Consider the following 24,315-nt stretch of genomic DNA (forward strand, 5'->3'; position numbering starts at 1 on the left):
GCATTTTAAGATCAGGTTTGATGTGGGACTTTCGATCTCAGGGTCAATACAAGCCTAAGCGTCCCCCTGAGTGTTTCCCGTCGGAGTGCTACAGCTTTTTTCCCCATTGAATAAATTGTAATTGAACACACAAACCTGCGACGGAACTAAATGAAGTGACAAACACCCAGCAGGATGGCGAGGCTCTGACCTGACCACACCCGGCGCCTCCAGCAGCTCCGAAATCAGATAAGTGTCACCGTGCATCGGAGTTGAAAATCCATACTTAGAGGAGTTATTTTAGTGACACTGGGCCCATTGTTCCGCAGAAATAACTATGCACACCGCACAAAGGGCCACTGTTGGGGAAAATATTAGCATGCAGATTCTCCAGTGTTTTGCTGCACCATTCGAACCCGGTACAGTACGTGCATTGTTGAACTGGGAGAGCGGGTCTCCCTGGTGGACCAAACTCAGTGGCCCGGTTGAAGCCGTATGACCTTCTACAGCAGTCTACACAGCAGTTAAAAATGGGATAAATTATTCATAATCGCTGTCGAAATTGTATATTCCGTAGTCATTGGTCAACCGGATCTCGTCTGAGAATGGGGAAATGTGTTCAGGCCGCAAATCCCCCCAACTGTGTCACCTCATCGCATCTTTGACGGTAGCGTACAGAATGCCATAATCCATTTCTGCTAGTTTCTCCGGCGGAGCGGGGACAGGCCGGACAAAGCCCGCATTGTCTGGTGCCATCGCTGTGTGCCAGGCCCAAGTCCATAGATAACCCTTGTTGTTTCTGCGCAGGCCTGACTGAGGCTGATGTGAACCAGAACAATGGCTGCCCCTCCAAGAGGACGGCGGTGACTGACTCCACGGGTGCAGCGGGTCCCCAGGAGCCCTGGAGCGTGGCCAGCACAGCTGACCCCAACGATGCCGGGCCCCGCCCCCACTTGGTCCGCCTCTTCTCCCGAGATGCCCCGGGCCGGGAGGACAACACCTTCAAAGACCGCCCCTCCGAGTCCGACGAGCTGCAGACCATCCAGGAGCACGGCGGCGTGGGTTCGGAGTGCGGCTCAGAGCAGGACGAAGACTAGCGGGCCCCCTCTCTCTCTCTCTCTCGCTTGCTTCTCTCCCCCTTCGTTCACTTGCTTTCTCTCGTTTGAGAGATAGAGCTTCACTTTTTTTTTTAAACAAACCACCTCCCCGACTCAACCCATAACCAACATGGCCACTGCAGGAACCTCTGGACAGACTGGCTTCGGGCTGGGCCGGAGGAAGAAGAACCCTGGCGTCCTGGACCAAATTGGAAAGTTCTTTGGAGGGGACAAGAAGAGGAAGGGCAAGGTGAGGAAAAGAAGGAGTTAAGATGTAAATGTACTCTTATCATTGACTGACTGTTTATCCACTTTTGTTCATGGGTGTTTTGTTTTTTTTTTTTTTTTTCTTTCATTTGCTTGATGCCACAAACAGCTACAGGTGAATCAAAGTATTTGTTTGAAATTGCTGTCGTATTTGTGTTGTGTGATGAACACACATTGATCGTGGGCTGGAAAAAAAAACATGATTTTAATGTGTTGTGGTGATTGGTACAGATATACACTGGAATATATATATATATATGGGCGTGGTTAATCAGGGTTTGTACATGTATGATTTCAACCTTTAGTATTAAGTATTGCCATCTTACGATACATTATTCATAAACCTTAGTGAAACCTCAGAGTTTGAAATGCCTTGTAAGATTGGTGACTTCTCACCAGTCACATTCGGTACATGTGTGATCATTATACGGTAGCCAACAGTAACGTGTTACTGAAATGTTATTTCTGCTTTTGGATATATTATGTTTTTCCTTTTCAAAAATAGCTGCAGTACAGTACTGAAGACTGTAATTGTATTTTTAGCCTAATGTAACAAACCAGTCTTGTGTAACATTGAACAAACTGCATCTTTGCGCATAATTAGGAATAATGATTTGCAACTGTGTCTTCGGGCAGTCCGGTAGTAAAAGGAAGGCATGCATCACCTATGCATTTAGCTGCACATGTGTATCTTGTATATTCTAGGAGTAAATCAAATAATATATATATACAGTATTCTTTGGGCATTCTTCAGGTTTGCTGCAGATAACAATATATTGGAGTCAGTTGATCCACATTGCCTTCTTTCTTCAGCTGCACAAATGCTACTTCCCAAAGTCTGCTGAAGGAGTTGATTTTTTTTATTATTTCTTTTCCTATGCTGGAGAGCGAAAGAAAAAAAAAATGACAGACCACAGTCAGGTGGAGGCTGAGGCCAAAATTGAGCTCCATTGTGATGAACGGCGATTTCAGAACAGAAACGATGTGATGTCTGGCACAGATCAGTGTCACTCTGTCCCTGCTGACCTGACAATAACATTTACTGTCTACGTTTGGGTAGAAATATGCACTATTCTGTAGTATCACCGCAGGAGTATAAAAAGCCTCTCTCTCTCTCTCTCTTTGTGTGTGTGACTCTAAGCGATCATATTTATCACATTTTCACTATAATGACTGGAATATTTCTATTTTCCACTGCTGTGCCAGAACTACTTTGGTTGCATAATTTGATGGTTTAAATGAGAGGCGTACTTTTGCTGACGTGTTCAAAAAGCATGGGCAAAACTTTTCAAGATTCTTAGCTTGCACCGTGAACTTCATCCGCAAAAGTGAAAGTTTATTACTTAAAAGTTTATTTTAACAGATTTTGATTTTCCAACCAAAACTATGCCTTTATTGCAGATGGATTTTTTTTAAACCTGCTTGCCAAACCATTGTCCACTGCTAAAATATTCACCTAATGACTTTCAGTTTCAAGTCTATCTATCAACTCTGCACATGAGCATCCACGGATATTCTTTTTTTTTTTCTTTCTTTTTTTTGGTTGCGTACCGCTCATTGTGGCTGTTCACTTTCCTTTTTTTCGGCAACATTCTCAGAACAAACTGCGAGGAGGCTTGGCGTGTGTTTACCAAAAGCCGGTCTGCACGGGGTTTCATCTCAGGACTGGTCGCTTTCCTTGTATTAAGCCACTCCAAGGCAAGCGAAAGTCAGCTGGGAAATATGCAATTTGATTTTATGGGACCTTCCCAAGTATATAATGTGTGTGTGTGTGTGTGTGTGTGTGTGTGTGTGTGTGTGTGTGTGTATAAAAAATTGTCTGGCTCGAACCTTGTTTTTGTTGTGCCATAGCTAAACTATACTGAATTGGATGTGTGTTTTACTCCATGATAGAGCATTGTAACACAAGTACACCTTCCTTATGAGGATCAATATCTGATCAAAATAAAAAGCATATGGTAAATATGCCAATTCAAGGGCATAAAAAAGTTGTTTGTGGCAATGCAGAGGTACACAGGCCATTTATCTGATTTATGGCTTTAACACTTAGGCTCGTAAATCACGGCAAATTGGGTGATTTATTTGTGACCAGACATATTTGCAAGAAGAAAAAAAAAAAAAACACAATATTATTGTCCATCGACTTTTTGACATTGTTGCCAAGAAAACAGAGCTGGTGGTTTTGTGTCGAATGATGCCAGTGGTGGATCCCAACGGTTCTTTTTGGGCTTTTACCAACGTTTTCTGGGCCTCCCGCTTGTGGAATGGAGGTCTTAAAAAGCCAGCTTTGTGAAAACATGTCTCAGGTTCTACCAATGTGTCTGTCTGAAAGGCATTTTTGTATGTGGATCTCACCTGTGTGTAAGCAATTGTGTCCCTTTTGTAATGCTTTCTTATAATAAAAGTATGGCTTGTGAAATTCTGTATTCCCTCTGCATTGTAATTACTAGCACATTAAGCTGTTCCTAACCTCATTTCATTCTGTTTTTCTTCTTTTGGGTATTGATTAAAAGAGGTCTAACAACAAACCATTATCTTAATTATTTACTTTCCTTGCATTAATCTTTTTTTTTATCTCTTTTTTTTTTTTTTTATAATTTGCAGAGCTTGCTGCCTATAACCACGTTTTTGCCCCTGTGCCCTACTGTCAAGTTTTATAATGGTTAATCATTGCAATGAAGTCACAAACAGGAAGAGGTTTAGTGTCTTCAGGATCCATTCCACTCTGCACAGAATGCCTGTTCAACTTGAAAGCCAAGCAAAGCAAAATGCACCTCACTAATGTTTGTATTTCTCACAACAAAATGTAAATTAGTGCAAATGGCAGCATTTTATTACAATTTATTTTGCACTCGGCTCCTGAGTAATTGTCCATTGCACAGCAATAACTGTGAAATCGAATGGAATTTTAATTCTCCACATATAAATGTTTTGCCCTTGCAAATGCTTTAGGCAAAGGCATCTTACAAAAATACATAAAATATTACCCTTAATGGAAAATAATTTTATTAAGTTAAACTGTTATGCATGAAGTAGTCATTTTATGAAATGCATTTCGGAAAACTAATCAAGTGGCGAAATGAGTATGAATCTATATCGACAGCATATATTTATCTTGGTCCAGTGAAAATGTTTTAAAATTGTTTTTTTTTTGCAATGCTTTTATGTAACTGTGGTCTCATCTCGCCAAGGAATATAATAGATTTCAGCCTGGATAAACCCCGAGGAAGGTTAGAGCTTCTTTTCAGTAAAAAGCGGGGCACTTAAGGGACGAGTCGAGGTGTGAGCAGACCTCCACCTTTTATGGAACTGTTGCATAAGAGCTGTTCCACTTCTAAAATCTGATTTCCAATCTGAGACGCGTTCAAAGGCGCGCAGCCAGAAGCTCGATAACAGCACACCTGTGGCCACACGCAGCTTCAAGTCTGCATTAACAAACAGCCGCTTTAATGCTGCTTTAACACCAGAACCTGATTTGATTTGGGGAAAAAAATTACACTAGAACACTAATCATGCTGCTCTCTGCTTCGTTTTTTTTTAGCCCCAAAAGCGCCATGGTCAAAGTCGTGGGGACTTTAGGAACTCCCGTTCATAATGATCAAAACGGCACCCCCTTAACAGAATGCTGCATGAGGCAACCAATGTAATGAATGTGTCTAATAAATCCCGCTGTAAGGCTGGTCGATGTATTGGATGTAGAATTTGGGGTGCGTAATTGAACCCTCTAAATTGCTCTCACTTCTCCATTACTCCAACGCAGGTCAACGGACACGTTTTGGGGAGTGAAAGCGTTAAAGCAATTCTCAGACGTGAGATTGCCTCCCTCGCCGTGTCCCCGTGTGCTGCGGCGACAGCTCGTCCGCTCGGCCCTGGCGGTGACGGTGATTCCTACTGACGTTCCCGAGCTGTTGTGCTGGGCCCACTGCAAGGCCCGTCAGCCCCCTAAATTACATCAGGACCGGTATTTTCCTGAGCGGAACCCTTTTGAGCTGCTTGCCAATGTATTTCATGCCTGGCTTTTGTTTAGGGTTCGTACATAAAAAGCGAAAACGATTGAAAACGACCTCCCATCCGGCAGGAGAAATGCTGCTCGTCTTGTAATTGCCTTTAGAGCACATCCTGCCAGGGAAATGAAGTGGCACTGGGGTGGCGGGGGACCAGAGACAGATAACGGTCCTCGCCGCCACACCACTCTCGGTTCTCCGAGGGGATGGATGGAATATCGATAGATGTCTACCTTCAGACGAAATATCAATTTGTTGGAACTTCGGGTAGCTCCGTGCTTGACCCCCATTGCCTGCGAGGATTAATCAGGTCCCTCGAGACGTCGGTGTCGGCCGTTCGGGGAACTTCCAGCTTCTCATCAGAGGCAAGGGTCCACTTCAGACCGCCACCATCTGACTGGACACAGTCGGCGTTCTGATTCTTAATGACGACGCTGAGGATGAAAGAGACTCTCCGTTGATTTCAAGCGACGGGTGGAAATCCCCCCCTTGTTCTCCCTGCAATGATTTGGATTGGGAACGAGGCCACTTGCGGGTGGGGTGGCTCCTCCGTTCTGGAAACGTGCAGTTCGGTTTCGTCCCGTAAACATGCACGAGCTCTGCAACAAGGGCGGTCGTGCAGCAAGAAAAGCTCGATGTGCTTGATGGCCGTTGTACAGCTCGTTGTGAACCCAGGGGAGGGCTGTTATATATGCAGGTGAGGTCTTTGCCGTTTTTTCAGAATTTTCAGTCATTTAAGTGAAGCACCCCCATGGAATCTGAGAGTACTTGAGCTTTTGTGGCCCCCATCTCGTTGTGTATAGGTGGCCCACAGTGCTTCCAGTTGAAAATGGCTCTTCAAGGGCACTTCAATATCAGGCAAGCATCGAATCGTCCTCAGAGCAAGAAACCATTAGAAGGGCACGAAAAACCAAACTTTCACCAACAGTTTACTTTTCCTCCGAGCTGCTTTCCTGGGAATGTTGGGAGTTTTCTTTCACCGAACGATGAATGCTCCAGCATTTAAACCTGTGTCACAATCATTTCCATTTTGTCAAAAAAAACAATCCACTCAGGACATTTCTTCTGTGACTTCGTCTCCGTTCTGGTGAGTAACACCTGACCCAAGACAGTCCTCCACGCCTTGGACCAAGATGTATTATGATCTGCCATGTGCCATCCGCTGTTAGCTTTTCTTATCAGCAGAAGCTGGAACGATAGCAGGACTCGGTGCTCATGCTGCTCCAGCTTCTTGGTCCATAAATAACGAGGGAAGTGTGAGACTGGCCGGGTGTGTGATCTGTGGTGAATAGAAATGTGAGCTGCTTTCTCGTCTCTGGATTTGTGGCGTCACATTTACGGCATTTAGCTGTAAGCCCCAGAACGCCCTACAACCAGGAACAGCCCCCCTGGAGACACTCAGGGACACAGTGGGGTTTGAACCTGGGTCTTCTGATTCATATGCGAGTGTGTTACCCACTAGGCTACCAGCAGCCAGCCAGCATTAATCAGGAAAATGGAAAATGTATTTAAGCTCCCTCGCTGGCCACTGCAGAATATCGAAAAAGCGGTTCGAGCAGGAAGAAGAAGAAAGGAATTCCAAAAATGCCTGACAAGGCTTGTCATTTTTCCTGGTATGGGGCTTGTTCATTGGTGTAAGGTCAGACGTCTTGGTGTGTAATTATTTCTGTCTCACAAAACCTTTAGTGATCAACAACAGTCTTAAATCGGAGGAGACTGATGATTGACACGCCCGTCAATATGTCACATGCACAACCGTCATTGTGCGTCTTTGTTGTGGTATCTGTTAATGTAAATGCTGAGGGGACCTTTGACCCAACATTAGCAAATAAGCCCTAAGCTGAGTGCGTGGGGCAGTGGTGGCCTAGCGGTTAAGTGTCCCCTCACACTGCTTCCATGGCTGCCCACTGCTCATCAAGGGTGATAGTTAAATAAAGAGGACATATTTTGTTGTGTCACCGTGTGCTGTGCTTCACAATGAAAATAGCGTCCATTGCGCTAATATTAACTGTATCAGTAACACTAACTGATTGATTCATTTCTTCCTCTTTGAGACTAAATAAAAAATATTTGGAAATATTTTTTTTGCGAAAAAGTGCCAAGTACCCGTGAGACTACGTGCAAGAAGAGCTTGAGATGTGACCGAAAGGTGACCTGGTCTCTTTATCATCTGGCTTAAAGCCCAGTAAGGAGCTCCTCTCCGAAGCACGACGGGTCACCAAGGCAGAAAGTCTGCACCCCCTCACTGCAGTGTGTGGCAGGATGTGGTCAAGACAAAAAAAAGTTTGACCAAAAATCACCTTCAGTTCCGCTTGTGGCTGCGTGGGTGAAAGGAGACCCGAGCTGGTGGCACCCAGGCATTACAACGCTAATGGGTGCAACGTACAACGTAAAGTGCATGAAAATGGACAACATAACTCAAGGTAGAACACACACACACACACACAGAGAATGTTCCGAATATGGAAGAAGAGCAGGAGTTGTAGATGTGGTGGGGTGGTAGTAGCCTAGTAACCAGAACCATGAGTGTCTCCAGTGGGGACCGTCCCTGTAACTACTCTGGATGAACAGGGTACGGCTCATATTACCCAGGAACCTCCGAGCTGCTTCGTGGCACAAATCCGGCATGCACCGGAAGACTTTCGGAGGAGTTAACCGCCTGTACTTTATCGCTTGTGCTGCTCCGCCCTCTGCAGGGATCCTTCCGTGGTCTGTCCTCCTCTCCCCAGAGGCCCACCCATTCCTCCCCTCGGCGTGGCGGAGAGAATGCAGTGGTGCACTTCTTCAGGACCATCGTGAGTAGCTCAACCGCCGCTCCTTCCATGAATAATGCTGCAGGTCCATGTCTCGTGTGGACATGGTAAAGGTTTACCTCTCACCTCTGTTTGCGCAGGTGTCTCCTGCTCCTCCCAAGTCGAGGGTAAGCATCGCACATCTTAACGCTCCATGGGCTGACGTTCACCTCAACCTACACACGTCTTTCCGCGACCACCGACTCTCTCTCTCTGTCTCTTCCTACTACTCTCTCCTTCTTTTAACCCAAACTATTTTATTTCCCCGTCCCTGTCTCTCTTCCCGTCCAGTGGCGAGGACTCACCGCAAAGCTAGGCCTGGTAGGTGGTCCAAACCATGGCTTAAAGATTCATCTAACCTCATAAGTGTGGGGGCCACTAACAAACTCCACAAATGCCAGTGAGCAGAAAGGCCAAAGCCACCCCCACCCGGTCCACTCCTTCACCCAGCCATGCCTGTGCTGAACCTGTCCCCATCCTGTTCTGTTTTCTGGTCATGCTGACTTGGCTTAACCCTCACAGCATTTTCTCACTCCCATTCATTTATTAGTATCATTTTTTTAATACCTCCTGGACGGGAACTGTGGGCGTGGGTGAGAGCTGGGCATGGCTTGACAGGAAGAGGGGGAGGTGTCTGAGTCAATACCTATTCAAGAATCATTGTCAGAAGCACTTTTTCAACTCACTCCAGTGTCATGCATTTTTAATCAGAGCAGGTCCCCTTTGATCCCGGCCAGGTGGATGGATGTCTTCTGAAAGGGCTTTGCAGGGATCAGGATGCTTCAGCGTCTTTCAGAATAAATATTGCATGCATTCCCCTATAGTTCCCCTCGTGTTTCTCCGTGCATGTTGATTTTTTCACTTTCTTACAGCCTTGTGAGCTCCCTCTGCAGCCACAGACACTACAGAGCTCACTCAGTCAATGGAGACTGCGGAGGTGTTCATAACTCTGACATTTTTCTTGCTCCCAGTTAGGATTCTGGACGGATGTTAAGGGATCTGCTCTATCCAGAATCCGCAGAACAATCAGAATGACTCCCTGGGCCAGTTTTCAATGACTTTGCTTTTGCTCTGAACATAATGAATTATGAATGAGCTTTATAATGGCTATAATCATTTTCATTAGTGGGGACTGGGGCTGCCTACCCGAAATCAGAAATATCAGCCTTATAAAAATAAGTGCATTAGCTATAGAATATGCACATACCCCACAACCGATGTTAAATTTCAACAGCAGAACACTGCAGCATATATGATTTTATCAACCGAATTTCACCCATTAACGAAAGGCCTGAGAACCTCTGCTGGGGTCATTATTCTCATCCTCCTGTTTACTGATGAACCCTTCTAAAGTTAAAGTTATTTAATAGCATCTTTCTACTTGTTAAATTAGGTGTTTAGCACCATTGTATTATTGACCGATTTGAATCAGTAGATTATTGAAGAATATGATTTGATGTATTTTTTTACTTTTAATTAATACTTATTTGTAATAAAAAATGTAATTGCTTACCAGTTCTTTAAACGTCTTTTGCTTAAATCTTCAGAAAAAACTCCGGCCTGACACTTTTCATAAAGTGCATGAGGAAGGAGTAAATATTTAGAAGATGATTAAAGCCTAAAAGTGGACGTGAAATAAAGCAGTGTGTATATAAAAATTGGCTGATATTAGCTGGTTAAATGTGACCATGTGTGACTTTGAAAGCTGGCCTGGGCGGGGCCGCTGTCTCTCATGCTGGACTCATGCTGGGCATGTTGATGAGTCTCTGTGAAAGGTCCGGTCCGGTGATGCCTCACACTGGGAACCTCAGCTTCATCCAAAGTTTCTCTTCATCAACCCAGGTCAACCAGAAGTCACAGGGATCTGCCAAGGGACAGAAAGCTCGTTCTGGAGAAAGCCAGGGGACCTTGTCCAAGATCTTCAAAATGGTAAATGAGCCTGGCCCAGCTTTTTCCTTCCGCAGTTTTCACCCGGTTCCAGAGTAAAACCCTCAGGCAATTAAATGCTCTTAACCGCCGTCTCTCTCTCTTTCACTTTCTGCCATATGCCTTCAGTCGAATCTCACCAGGAGACCATTGTTGAGCGGGTTCTGTGACTTCTCACCAACTTCTTTTCCTTGATTAGCATTCTTTCCGAGGAAATATTATGAGGACTAAGCATTTTGTTGCCGAGGACAGCAGCCTGACAGTATCCCGGGGATCTTATTATTACCGGAATGTCTCTGGCACCCCAGCAAGATAACGGCTTCTGTTCAAATTAAATATTGAGCTCCACAACCTATTTGAGATCGGGGCAGCCAAGGCGCCCAAACACGCCACGTGTCCACGGGGCACCTGAGTCTGGATTTTTTTTCATCAGGCGCAACCATATATAAAAAAAAATTAAAAGTTGCCAAACTGAACTATTGAGTTATACTAAACTGAATTTAAATTCCCATTGTATTAATCATCTCCCCGTCACTCCCCGTCTCTGAATTGTCTCTGAATGATATCTTTAGTCTTAAAAACTAGTCAAATAAATTAGTTTACATGCACAGTGTGTGTATATATATATATATATAAGTGCATATATATATAAGTGCAGTTATGGCATTTTATTTTCAGTCAGTAGGAGCATTTCAAATACCGAGCATATGCAGAATAAAAGCATCTGCAGCTCTGTAGGGGAATGACTGTGCAATTTGAAATCCACAAATAAATCCAAAATTCACAGACTCAGGAAGGCTGCTTCAGCTGTTATGTGCAGGCATGACTAAGCGTATACCCACCACACAAAACCCCAAATGCCCCCATATTTAAGGCCTTTTATACAATCCCCCTTTCTCCCGAGATTCCTCATGTCTCCTTGCGACTCATCAATAAATGCATGGCGGGCTCTTCGGCAAGATAACGCAGAGAAACCCAGGATCTATTGTGCTTGTCTCATATAGATAATGCTCCATGGCTCTGGATATCCGCCTTCTAGGGTTTTCAAAATTTTAATTAGCCAATCTGCCTGTGACTCTGTGATATTTCCCGATCACTTATGCATAACGACATGCTGAAGCATGCGCACTCTGCATATGCTAATGAGCTCCCATTCTATATTCCAATGAAATAAAAGTGACTGGAAAACATGTAACATTACAAATGTCTTTACATTAAGCCTCCACCTTTGTTTCTCTCCACTAAAGAAGAAAGGAAACGTGCTGAAAAGCTGATCAGGTTTACACACAATTTGGGATTTCATGCTCTGCTCCATATATGTACTGTTTTCACACCATGGTACTCAGCCTCGGTACCAGCTGGACTGGCTGGAAGCATATGGCGCTGTTCTGCAGAGGAGATTTACTGTAGTGTGGATAATCTATTTCACATTTTTCACATTTCTGTAATCATGCATTTTTCTTTTGAAACATCTACAATCAGTCTGGGATGGATGAACCATTTCCCTCCCCCCGGAAAAGCTGAACATGTCTTGGTGTCCCTGCATGCAACAATTCCTTTTTCTATTAAGGGAGGGTTGAGGGGCAAAATCTGTAGATCATTTTTCTACATTTCAGATAGACCAGGTCTGTCCTACGTATGCAGACTGAGAAAATACATAATACAGATGGACCTGCACATCTACGTTGACAGCGTACTTATATTGTAAAACTTGTAACACTCAATATTATTATTTTTATATTGTAACACTCAGTATTGTCTGCATTCAGTTTTGGGGCTCAGCATATTTAACAGTATACTTACTATTCATCACTTCATTATGTTGTGTAGGTAGTTTTTCATGCATATTTGCATCATGCTGCATTGCTGTGGTGGGAAATTTCTTCTCTCAGAGTCACTTTTTCTTTCTTATGCTGTCGTGGTGTGTGTGACCTATTGGCTCTTTGATTTTTGCACCACAGGGTCCCTGAAACAGTCTCTCCAATTGCAAACTGCCCAGGACCCTGAGACGTGCGTGTGTGTTGGTGCGGGGAATTGGTTTTGGTGTTTTTGCACTTTATTATTTTCACATTACCCTCTTGTCCGAATGACAGCAGTAGCAGTATATCCAGGGCAACGTCCCATGCACCTTTCCCTTGTTTCTACAGCAGCTTCATGTGGACCAAGAGGTACTGGCACCTTCCAGGTTCAGAGATCCCTATTCATGCAAAGTTATGCAGAAGGAACCGGGTTGAAGGGCTTCTTAGTCAGTTGTTCGAGGACGCTTCTAGAAGACACCTCTAATGTAGATGTGACTGTGGGACGCCTGCCATAGAGAGAGGAGCAGTGGTGCTGGATTTCTGTTTATCCGTCAGTCTGAAAATCCTTTCCTAACACTCTTAGAGAGCTTCTGTGAAAGCTTCCTCAGAAATTGCTTTAGATCTTTACATTTTTATTATTTTTTTTACGTTTTGGCTCGTCATCGTGGCTAAAGCCGCATCCAAACTGACTGGAACACCTGAATCCAATTACCCTCTTCATCCTCGAGCTTCCCCACCTATCATTCAAATAGACCTGTTCCATACAAAATCATGCTGAAGATATTTATGCAATTCGAAAATTCCCGAATGGCTTCGATAGTGCTAAAGAACGAGCGCCATTTTGCAGAAGAAACGTTTGAGTAAGTGAATCAAACAGACAGAATTTTTGTCTTTATGTGTCTTCTTGTGACTCTTTCAGGGCGGAAGCCGGTCCGCTTCGCCATCCAAACGCTGAGGATGCAATGCCATCGGATGACAGGATAAGAAGGGGGAGGAGAAAATAAAAGGAAAGAGAAGACCAAGGAAGATTTCTCGATTTTGAGCTTTTTTTCCCCAAAACTGCCGCGTCTTCCTGCTTGTCTTAACGCACTAACCTGAAAAATAACCGTCCCTTGCAGACGGCAGGTGCCAACACAATCTGTCCCCCCATCGCCGTCCATTTGACTTTTTGTAGAAAGCGAGTTGAACTGCTCCCACATAAGCCCAGCCTGGGTCTCCCGCGTCCTAAACACCTCCCATTCCCTGTCTGCGTGTCCACTGACTGAATTAACCGAAGGCAGAACAGACTGGACCGTGGTCGGTTCGAGTTAACCGTCTTGCTCCAGACCTTTGATGTGACTTGGTCCAGTCCTGGATGAGCTGCATGTCTGTGTCCCCGTGGCGTTTGTCTGTGAAACTTTCTGTGACACCTTGTACACTAGTGCATGTCAGAGCTTAAAGTTATTGTACTCCTGTCATAACCGTAACATGCAGCGCGTCTTCCGCTCGGCCGTTTCCTAAACCCCCACCAGCTCGTGCACTCCTGCTAACGCTGGAGTTTTGTTTCGTCTTCAACGTGCAACCCTCAGGTGTTCGTATACCGGGATGGCCTGGGCTGGGCATCAGTTGCGGGTGGTGGAAATTCAGGGTATCTAAGAAATAACTTCCTAAAATTGATTTTGTCCTTCCATATCCGCTGTAACCGACTGAATGGGCATAGCTATATATTTTTTCTAACTTTTTTTTTTTTTTTTGGTTTGTTATAATGGATATGGACTGTTTCTGGCCGTAACTGAGATACGCTTTTTCTTACTAAACCGACGCAGGGCTTCCCGCAATGAATCGCAGACCATGACTTCGATTCAGATGTAGAACTTTTACTGGTACTTCACTAGGTAGTCTGTCTCAGCACTGGCCTCTTATCATCCTATTTCTTATTTTAAACCAGTACTGCACATTCAAATCTATAAAACATGGTGCTGTGTTAAAATTGAGTGGCAAAACTTTGGTGACGTTAACTAACCAAGCACAGAGCTTCTTTTGCTGGTCCAAACTAACCTGGACTTATAAAGACAGAAGGTCCAGAGGAAGTGGCCGGATGCCGAGCCCCTGTGTAGAAGCCGCCGATGCCTGAGTAACCTTTCCAATACCTGTCTGTGCCCATCGGTTCACGTCTGTATGCTTGAGTGTTTTTCTGTGCGTGATATGGTGCGTCCTGCGAATGTATATTAAACTTCCTGGGTCCTTCTTCATGTACCTGTCATAAATGATGTACAACCAGCCTCTTAACTTGAAATAAAACACATGAAGAAAAAAAAAAAAAAAAATCATAAAAGACACTCAGTTTCCATTCTCAATTCTTTTCACAGTGAAGACCGTGAATGCTTTTAGGTGTAGAGGTGCACAGAGCTATATTAAATTTATATTAAACACACGCCATCAGTAGTGCCTGGGAAATGCCGTACAGCATTGGGATCCTCAAATTTGAAACAGCATTAAAAGGTCCAGGTGACTGAAATAGTTACAACAAAAAAAGTCCTTCAAGATACAGACAACTACTGATACAACAACTGTTGTTGTATCGATTTACGTGTATAATGATGCCTTTGACCTGATACCCCATGCGTAGCGCCATTTTGAAAGTAGTGGCCTCTGAGTGCAAAAATTTGGATTTGTTCCAATTATAACATAAGAATGCATTATAGCGTTATGTTCACTTTATTAAGGGTGGTTTGTGTGCCTGAATTAAACCAAAAAGTATGATGGTTAGAATATAACGCACCACATAGAGGTTATAAATAGAGACACTTGTACAGATTACTAAAAAAAAGTTTAAATATCTTGTAGATTACAAAATACATTCCTGCAACAAACTTTACAGCTGAAACTCTGTACAATGGTCCAGTGGTTACAGAAAAGCACTCACTGGGCGAAGCAGCCTGCACAGTTCGTATTTCACACCAGCTTCCCCATGTGAGCAAAGAGAAAATATATCCAGTCTATCATACAATATTTACAATGCAGAAAATAGGCTAAGCACAGCGTGGAGATGTAAATCAGCCAAAGCAAGATATTTTCAGCTCAAAAAGAAGAATCTGTCATGAACAGTATAATGGTAAGAACTGAATACCACAGGATCTAACGACCTAAAGTAATAAATGCATCAACATTCAAGGCCACTTCCTGTTTCATAGAAAAAATATAGCTTGCCTTTCGGAATTGATTATCCTCATACCATTGTGTGCAGGTATTTGTCTTAAAACAGAAGTGCAGTGGTGATGTACATAAGGTCCTTCACCTCTCTCGTTCTGATTGGCGTATTAAAGGAAGCTAAACATCAGACAAGTGGACCCCACGTTGAGTCTTTTTCCTCTTGCTGAAGCCGTTATTGAGGCAGTCTAATGCAGCAGCACTGGGGATGTGTGCAGACGTGCTGTCAGAAAAGGCTGACGAAGGAAGCGATAATAAATCCGGAGGGAGGCGGGACTGGAACTAGGAGAAAACATTGGGTATGGCGCACTGCCAGTCCGCGCCCGGCTCCTGCACCACCTCCTCCAGGTCCAGCTCCGCCTCGTCCTCATCCTCTGGATCCAGATCCACTTCGATCCGCACGTCCTCCTGCTGGGCCTGCTGCTGGGGCTGCTGGGATTGGGAGCGACCTGAGGCAGAGGTGGTGAGAGGGGTGTGAATGAAGAAGCCACAGGAGGAGAGGACAAGTTGAAGCGCGCTGCAGAGAGTGTGTGAACTACAGTCAGAGACAGTGATAGAGGGTAAATTGTATGTGGCTCGGTGAGCTAAAATAAGAATAAAGAGAGACCGTGGAGGACATACAGAGTGTTGCATTTTGGGATTATGTTACATGCATTAGGATAAGGCATAATGGATGGATCAATTTAACCTGTTTTCATCACATTTCTTGACATTTTGATGTTAGTTTTGGAAATATGGTAATGACTCTGTCATAGCAGGCCTTTAACCTTTAAATTGTCACAGAAAATCCTTGTCTAATTCTGCTATAGTTGAAAAAGAGTCTGAGTCTTACTGTTTAACTGCTGTGCAGATTTTATTAAATCACAACCTACAACCATTCTGAGAAATTCCTAAATCCAGAACACGTAGGAACTCTTGTCTTTTAATGACACTGCTCATAGCGGTCAAATATCGAAGCGAATTATTTATAATCCTGAAATGCAGTAAACCGTGTTGGTTTGTGTTCAAATGATGCAACATGAAGACACCCTTTTTTAATGAGAATATTGTACGTGTTGCACGTCACAAAGTCACCATGTGCAGCAATTATCAGGCAACCAAGGACACAGGTAACATATATCCATGTGACGTAGGTACCTTTAAGACCTGAGCTGACTGAGGTGGAGAGAGCACGAGCAGCGACAATCTCCTCACTCTTATTAAATGCATTTATGGACGGGTGGCCTCTGAGGACAGACCAGATCCATATTACAAGCAGAGCGCAGCAAATGAAACGTCTTCGTACAGTGAGCCTGCATAATTGATTCCACTGATGAAATGAACTGAAGCTCACTTCTTCTTATTACATTTGAAGGTGAAAGGTGTCCAATTTGGAGCATGTTTGATTAAAGATGCTGAAGGAAAAACTGGAAAAATCTGACGTCAATAGTATCTCACACACAGACACACACACTCCATTTCCTGCTGGCAGACAAATCTTCACCACAGTGTGTGCCCTGATCACAATCAAGCTTTGCTCTGATCAAGTACCTTTCAGAAGTGCTGGGACAGTCACACAAAGGCCAGTTCCATTAAACTGGAACTGGCCTCTCCTCATTTGTTTTAGTTTTTGTAATATTGCACAATGTCTTTCATCGCTGCTCACCACAATAAAAGCACAGCCACATCCACTGTGCAATATAGTTTGAGCATTTCCACAATGAATCAAGATTGGAGTCTTGGACTCATGTGGACTGACGAGTCCAGATTTACCCTGTTCCTGATTTGATGAATGCATCAGGATAAGAAGAGATGAAGTGATGAACATGGAGTGAAGGGATCAAGCCCAGGTCCTACAGTACAAGCCCGTGGGGGCGGGGCTATGATCTGGGGTTGCTGCAGTTGGTCAGGTCTAGGGGCTCAGCAACGTTATGTTCCTAAAGAATGAGGTCAGCTTGACTACCAGAATATACTAAATGATCAGGTTATTCAATCAGTGAATGGATTATGGAATGATGCCATATTCCAAGATTACTCAAATTGCGAAAGGTGATTGAATCTACATGAGACATCATTTGTGATTCAAAATAGGGTTGAGCGCAGTTCAAACAATCATGCGTTGGTCTGAGAGGTTTGACGCTTTAAAATGCACTTTGGTGTCTTAAAAAGTCAGTGTTTATTAGCCATAGCATCATTAGCACAATTCTTCACGGTCCTGCTCAAGCACTAGACTTGATCATCATAGACATCGGATCATCTGATGTGAAAGTTGGATATTAAAACAATTTCTCAATGGTTTTATCACTCACTGAAGATGCGACTGATGTGTGAAATATACTTGTGGTGGCATCTGGTTGAAAAATGCATGCAAAAAGAAATCTTCCCAGAAATCACAGAACAATTGCATAATGAGCTTTTATGAACTCCATCAGACTCTTCTTGTGCAGACAGAAAAAAAGATTAGGCTTTTGAGAATATTATTTAGAACATTCTGGCGTGTCTAAAAATATATGTGCTGTTGCAAAGAGCTGAAAACAGGAAGCAGAGAAGCGACGAGAGCTGCATTTTTTAAAAAATCCACCCTCCCCTGGAATCTATACGGATCTCGTACGCGCCTCTATGAAGCGATAGATACCCAGGATGGAGAACTTTAGTCACTGTGACTGGTTACCCTGTTAAGGAGAATAAAATGGTACATATGAACAGAGAGCGCATACTTACTGCATGACCCTCACAAAAGTAGAAAATAAAAATGAACATGACTGTCTATGAGATTAAGTCAATCGCCCGACCCAGGTGGATTTTAGTCAAAGCAGGAATTCAAACAGAGTTCACACACAAAAACAACAAAGGAACTGCTGATATCGTTCCAACTGGTTTCCATTTAAAGAATCAGTATCGAAGTATTAATGCTAATTCACAAATCTTTAAATGGATTAGGGCCGGGGTAATTCATGAAAATACAGGTCACTGAGGTCACCGGGGGTTGCTAGTAGTGCCTTTAACTAGAATTACACAACGTCAGGCAGTGTTTAGTATGCTATGCCCGATTATGCTGCCCGATTAACTTCCATCTGACGATTCCAACAATTTGGACACCCAGACTCAAAGGATTACCGTCTGTCATTTCTTTCACTACATTCCACCATGTTTTATATGATTTTTTTTTTTATCCTGTATTTACTTTTGCTCATGTTTGCCTGTAAGGAAGAGAAATCATGTTCGCTGTGGAAGTTCCTAAAAAAGTGTGCGTAAATAAATAAGAGAAACTTACTGTAACCATGAGACCTCTTCATGTGCAGCTTCATGTTGCTCTTCTGTGTGAAGCTGATGCTGCACACCTCACACTTGTAGGGCTTCTCCCCCGTGTGTTTGACCCGGTGGACCTGAAGGGCACTCTTCTGGTTAAAGGCCTTGTCACACTGGGTGCACTTGAAGGGACGCTCACCTGCGAGAAAGGAAGGCCCATCGTGTAAACCTGAACATTCACGAAAAACTTTAACATGAGATGGGGCGGTGGTGGCCTAGCGGTTAAGGAAGCGGCCCCAGTAACCAGAAGGTTGCCGGCTCGAATCCTGATCCGCCAAGGTTCCACTGAGGTGCCACTGAGCAAAGCACCATCCCCACACACTGCTCCGCCCCCACACACTGTCATGGCTGCCCACTGCTCACCAAGGGTGATGGGTTAAATGCAGAGGACACATTTCACTGTGTGCACCGTGTGCTGTGCTGCTGTGTATGTCACAAGTGACAATCACTTCACTTAAAAAAAAAAAAAAACTCACTTTAGATACTGTAGGGCACAAACAGGTTCATGAAGGGAATAACGCATTAAGATTCCTTCTAGGATTTCTAAGCCCTGCCAAACAAAAGCAACACAAGTCGAGAATCCCCCATACCCTCCTGTATCAGCCAGATGAATAAATTCTCCTCCTCTGGTTACAAAGCAATGACGATCAGGAACTGTAGTTTTTAACTACAAAATAAAACTACATGGTAAAAAAAAACCCCGCTATTTTTCCAAGCCTTCGCCTCGGAACCATTTCCCCCATGTTTGCTAATCCCGGCATAACATCACTCGACGAGCGTCAAGCGGGGTTATGATCGCCGCACCCTGCTGTTCTCTACTGGCCGTCAAGCTTGCTAGCATTCTTCCAAGCGGCCTGCCCTCTCATCTTACATCAACCAGACAATTACCAACATCTCACGTCGGACCAATCAAAAACTCAAAAAGGACCCACAAATTAGAATTCTCCTCATAAGCAGCACACACACGCATACACACATTTATCTGCTGAACAGAATTAATTTTCTCCTGTGAAAAGAGCGGCCCACTGAAAAAATGTCAGTGTTTTTCATATTTGAGCACACAGCATCAATCATGTGATAACGTGGCTCTGTCACCCTCCCTGCTTGCTGTTTAGCGAGACCAGACACGCGCCGTTCGATCCATTAGCCGAGGGCGAGACCGCCGCTCAGATGCCGCCTCACGCCCCACACAGAACGGAGCCTATTAAGCGGATGCGACTGCTTCCGCCGCGCCGTTCCAGCGGCACATCCTGTGTGCGTTGTGGCCCCTGTGTAATTAATCGGCAGCCTCTGCCGCGGTTTGGTGACTCTCCTAACAGAGTGCGTGTAGAGCAGGTGCGCCAATGTCTTCACATCCGTTCATTCAGCCAACACTCTTCACCAGAGTGATGACCGATAACCCTTTGTAAAGAGAAAGTGTGAATTTGCAAAATAATAAAAAATGAAAAAATAATGATAATGAGGAAAAGAGAAGACAATAAGTAAAAGTAAAAGAGAGACAGAGAAAGGGAAAAGAAGGTTTGTTTTGTTTGCACATGCATTGCTTTTATATTCTGTCCCCTGTCAATTGTCCTGACAAAGATTTGAACCCATGCCATTTAATCAGTGGTGACATTATTTGCCAGAATTAAGAGAAAAAAAGGCTGTCAAATTATATATATTTTTTTCAACAAATGAATCAATCAATTGATTCATTTATTAAATCTTAATGACAAACAAGTGAATGAAAGAGGCTCAGATGGGGAGTGATGTGGCATAAAATTTTGATGTTCTCAACAGTTCATCCATGTATCTAATTTTCAGATGAAAATCAGCGGTTAAGGAAGCGGACCCGTACTCAGAAGGTTGCGGGTTCGAATCCCGACCCGCCAAGGTGCCACTGAGCTGCAGCCGGTCAAGGCTGCCCACTGCTCACTAAGGGTGATGGTTAATAGCAGAGGACACATTTCGTTGTGTCACCGTCTGCTGTGCTGTGTATCACAATGACAATCACTTTCACTTACTTTGCAATTTACTTTACGTGTATATGTAAATTAGGGGTGTTGAAATTAATGGTATAATCGATGCAATGAAAAAGCTGATCTTAACAGTCTCTGAGTGTCCAGAGATCTACAACACGACATGATCGTCTTACCGGAAGTTCAGAAAACCACACATATTTTTTTGCACTGAGCCAGGTGGCGAGCGCACCTTACAGCACCTCAGTTCCGCCACATGAGACGGGGACATTACATGTGCCAAACGTTACTGCCTTTATGTAATACAAAATGGAATCAAGGGACCACAGGAGCTTAGACCGGTCTTCCTCAGGTTCCTCTGCTTAGTGGAGAGTTGATCGGCAGCAGGATCGGGGTATACGATTAACCCCGCCCACAGCAAAGTGCCATGTGCATTTAAAGGAGTACTACCAGTATATACGACTTTTATGAGGTGAGAGCGGACTGAACGGCGACAGTTGGAGACCTTGACTCTTGTAAGTGAAAACATCAAGTGACAATGTAGAACATTTACGGGATGCACTGCATATCGAGGCATTGATAATAGCAATCGAATCGAGAGAGCAGTAAAGGTTCACACCTCTAATGTATATATATATATATATATGTGTGTGTATATGTTGAGCCACTGAAACAACAAGACTGATGGAGAGAGGCTGAAGGCTTACCTGTGTGTGTTCGGTTATGTCTCTCAAGCTGACTCGGCTTGGCAAAGGCCTTGTCACATGAAGAGCATTTGAAGACCCGTGGTCTTTGGGAGCTGAGGGAGGGGCCATCCTGGTGCACATGTTCATGTTCCTAAATGACACGCAAACACACACAAAAGACACAGAGCCACTCATTAGTCTGTCAAATCAGACAGATAATATTATTCTGTTGTCTGTGTGATGGCTGTGATTACAGACAACAAAACTTCTGAAAAGAGTCATGCAGACAAGAACTGCTGAAGGGGACTGAACGCCAAGATCGCCTCTCAATCAACAACAACAACAAGATTTATTTCTTATATGGCCCAAAATCACATACAGTATGTCTCAATGGGCTTTAAATCAATCAAACCAAAGAATGATAGCTGCCCAGGGCATCAAACATCAATTTAGTTTGACGTCCTGTGTCCCCAAAGAAAAACACAATGCAGCCAGCCAACAACAAACGCCAAGGGAGGCTTCATCCATGGGGAGAAGTAAAAAAAAAAAACTCCACTGTCAACATTTCATTCTCACACCTACACTCCACATAAATAAGACCAGGTCACAATCACCACAGCGCCTTTTTAAAGGCACTTGACTAAACTCAAATTGCCTTGTATGGACCGCTAGAGACAAGGGTGTGAACATTTGAAGACCTCAGCATGAACATGACCGAGTTCAGTGTCCTCCAATGGCATGAAAAGTCCTCTGTGAGGAACTATGTGGACCAATTTTGTGCATTTCAGAGGATGCGTAAACCGTGCGGCCTTCTAAAATGTGCTTTACATTCGTGCCATTACATAAGAACATTTTGTCAAGTTTGTAAATCAGACTGTACGGGAAAAAAAACCCATCAGTCACCATAATGAAGGCTACTGCACTGAGGCTTAAAGGCCGAAGGAGGCGTGTTTAATGAAGTGTCCTTGGAACCTGTAGAATTGGCATTCCGCAGCAGTCAGACCTTTACTGGAGTTCATTTTCAGATCGGTGTCAATAGCTGTGTGACCCAACAGGATTACGCCCAAGAGGCAATTTCACATGGGGTTAGAAGTGCCGGGCATGAGGCGACGCCCTGCCGTAGCGCAGCTCCGCACATCCAGCCAGCCAGCAACGTTAAATCTCCTTAATGCTCTCAGCAGGCAAACAGTCATTTAATAAAGAGGATCCCCAATCTCTGCACCACCGACGATATTTTCTGCTTCATATCGCACCGTCACTCGTCTGGCGGGGCAGCTGGAAGCCCCTCAGTTTTATTTCTCGGCTGCCACTTTAATCATCTTAAGTTAGTTGTCACAGTGACGTGAAGGAGAGTAAATGGATCATTATTCAGCCATGTGCCACGCAGAATTGGGAGGTGATGGGTAGCCGGCGGCGGCGGGGGTTGCGAGGGGGCTCTGATTAAAGCGGAGAAAGTTTTGACTGGGTTACAGTTGCACTCACAAAAGCCAGCAGAGCGTATAATTCCCTAAATGAGCAGAGGAAAGTTGGAGGAGACGGCTGTGCAAGGAATGACAACGAGCCTCGTGTTCACAAAAAAATACACACACAAACTAACAGACAATGATCTGTAAACCCATCTGACAACTGAAGACATTTAGAGTGTTCTTCCTGACACAAAGGGGACGCAACCCAAATAAATGCACCAAAAAAATGGCCCCACAAAAATAGGATAATCACTCATCTAAACATTTGATGTCATTTCTGTCTTTTTCTGATGAAATTGAATTATGTTCATCTTCACAAACACGCTAATTAGGCTTTGAGTGCCATTCTTTCATTATAATGCAATGTAATGTAACATAGACCATAACGCATTTCAAATCAGGTGAGAAGGTTTGGTAAGGAAACAAATAATTAGGTTGCATTTCCAATTCGAACTCTAACTGCATTAAGCCATGACCCATGTTGCTCCTTCAGTTGCTTTTTACAGGGTCATGAACTGAGCGCTTCTCTCTACATGCAATCACTTTGGAAGAGGTTGACATTTGTCTTATCTGTCCATCACGGTTGCAGCGCTTAGTTCTCTGTGTTTTGGCAAATTCCAATATAGTATTCCCATTTTTACTGATTATTCCCAGGTATGTTTGTCATCTTGCACAACTGTGATTGTTTTGTACTGTCGTTTTTGGGGCATTTTTCTACTGCTCTAACCAGACCAGTACAACGCATGTTGCACAGAACGCCAGGGCCACTTAATAATTGAACATCTTAAATATGCCGCTTGTTTGCTTGTCGTATTCAAAAACTTTTGTCCTTCTGCCTGGAAAAATGGGTTTGATTTGAAGTGTGCTGTTGTTCCGTCTGGTAATAAAACTGGAAACTCTTGTCTGTCTTTACATATTCATCTTTTAAAGACGTGCTCATGTCTTTATTGCACATTCAACATGAATAATTGCTTGCTGTATTTTTTGGAGGGCACTATTTACTATTCAAGCACAGTCATAAGTGCCTCGACCCGATAGCCCCTGGACAGAACAACAACAACTAGTTTTTAACTAGTGGAGCTCCATCCTGACAACAGCTAGAGAAAAATGTTGTTCTGGCAACACAGCGTCTACGCAGCACTTTCATTTGTTCTAGTTCTGCTGAGAAATGGTTTAATAACGTACGTGTTTGCCGTAGGTTAGCTCTTGAGCCAGGCGTTTGGAGTGCTTACATGTAGAGTGGGGTCAGTGTCCCTCAGATACTCGCCCACTTGAAAGGAGCTATTATGTGTCGAGGGGCTGCTCAATACAAGCTGGCAGGAGTTGGATTTTACCGGACGAGCCCCCACCCACAGCAGCAGGAGAGCTGCTCCAGGAAAATAACATGCTGCTTCTCTCGGTTCTCTGTTATTTGAACCCCCCCACACTTAAAAGTTTTACTTTTGTGAGTTCGTGAATATATTATAATACTGTAATACTAGTGCGTATCTAAAAATTTTACACGCAATATTTTCTGAGTACACTATGAACTCGCCTCTGTGGAGAACGGATGGATGCAGAGGTTGAAACATCTGGACGTGTGACACATTGACAAGAGAGGAACGTGGAACATTAGTAACATTAGGAGACTAAAAATTCCTTCTTCACGGGGTCTCCGGTTCCAATCATCTCTGTTCTCCGTTGTTGTCCCTGGCTGGTGGAACAACCTGCCCTCCTCCACACGACTAGCCGAGACTATCACCACTTTTATGAATCAGGTGAAAACCCTCTTGTTCAAAAAATATTACAGACAAATCTAACACTTACACACGCACATGCGTACACATTGCACAAACAATACATGAATGTATAAATACATTATAAT

General features: G+C 43.9%; 3 protein-coding genes across 6 annotated transcripts in view; 2 read left to right on the forward strand and 1 right to left on the reverse strand.

The window, feature by feature from the left end:
- Window positions 1-1,111, forward strand: part of LOC114789595 (myelin basic protein-like) — a 48,922-nt gene extending 47,811 nt beyond the window's left edge. The window contains exon 4 of the mRNA XM_028978743.1: window positions 787-1,111. Within this exon, the coding sequence (XP_028834576.1) occupies window positions 787-1,076 (290 nt within the window). The 3' untranslated portion in view covers window positions 1,077-1,111. The remainder of the gene's footprint in view (window positions 1-786) is intronic.
- LOC114789594 (myelin basic protein-like) lies at window positions 1,054-14,182 on the forward strand. Of its 3 annotated transcripts, XM_028978739.1 has the most exons (6): window positions 1,054-1,326; window positions 8,044-8,142; window positions 8,241-8,267; window positions 8,431-8,460; window positions 9,982-10,068; window positions 12,784-14,182. In XM_028978739.1, exons 1-6 carry the CDS (start codon window positions 1,207-1,209, stop codon window positions 12,817-12,819), a joined length of 399 nt encoding a protein of 132 aa, XP_028834572.1. In that variant the 5' UTR covers window positions 1,054-1,206; the 3' UTR covers window positions 12,820-14,182. The 3 variants fall into 3 exon arrangements, with proteins under 3 accessions (XP_028834572.1, XP_028834575.1, XP_028834574.1); XM_028978742.1 differs by lacking the exon at window positions 9,982-10,068; XM_028978741.1 differs by lacking the exon at window positions 8,431-8,460.
- A 363-nt stretch (window positions 14,183-14,545) lies between these two features.
- znf236 (zinc finger protein 236) overlaps window positions 14,546-24,315 on the reverse strand; it is a 49,449-nt gene continuing 39,679 nt past the window's right edge. For both annotated transcript variants that reach the window (XM_028978785.1, XM_028978784.1), the window contains exons 30-32: window positions 21,007-21,136; window positions 18,307-18,480; window positions 14,546-15,502 (exon numbers count right to left, since the gene is read on the reverse strand). In XM_028978785.1, coding sequence (XP_028834618.1) covers window positions 15,336-15,502; window positions 18,307-18,480; window positions 21,007-21,136 — 471 coding nt within the window. In that variant the 3' untranslated portion in view covers window positions 14,546-15,335. The remainder of the gene's footprint in view (window positions 15,503-18,306; window positions 18,481-21,006; window positions 21,137-24,315) is intronic.

The sequence above is a fragment of the Denticeps clupeoides genome, chromosome 5 (assembly GCF_900700375.1).
Source record: "Denticeps clupeoides chromosome 5, fDenClu1.1, whole genome shotgun sequence".
NCBI classification, from domain to species: domain Eukaryota; kingdom Metazoa; phylum Chordata; class Actinopteri; order Clupeiformes; family Denticipitidae; genus Denticeps; species Denticeps clupeoides.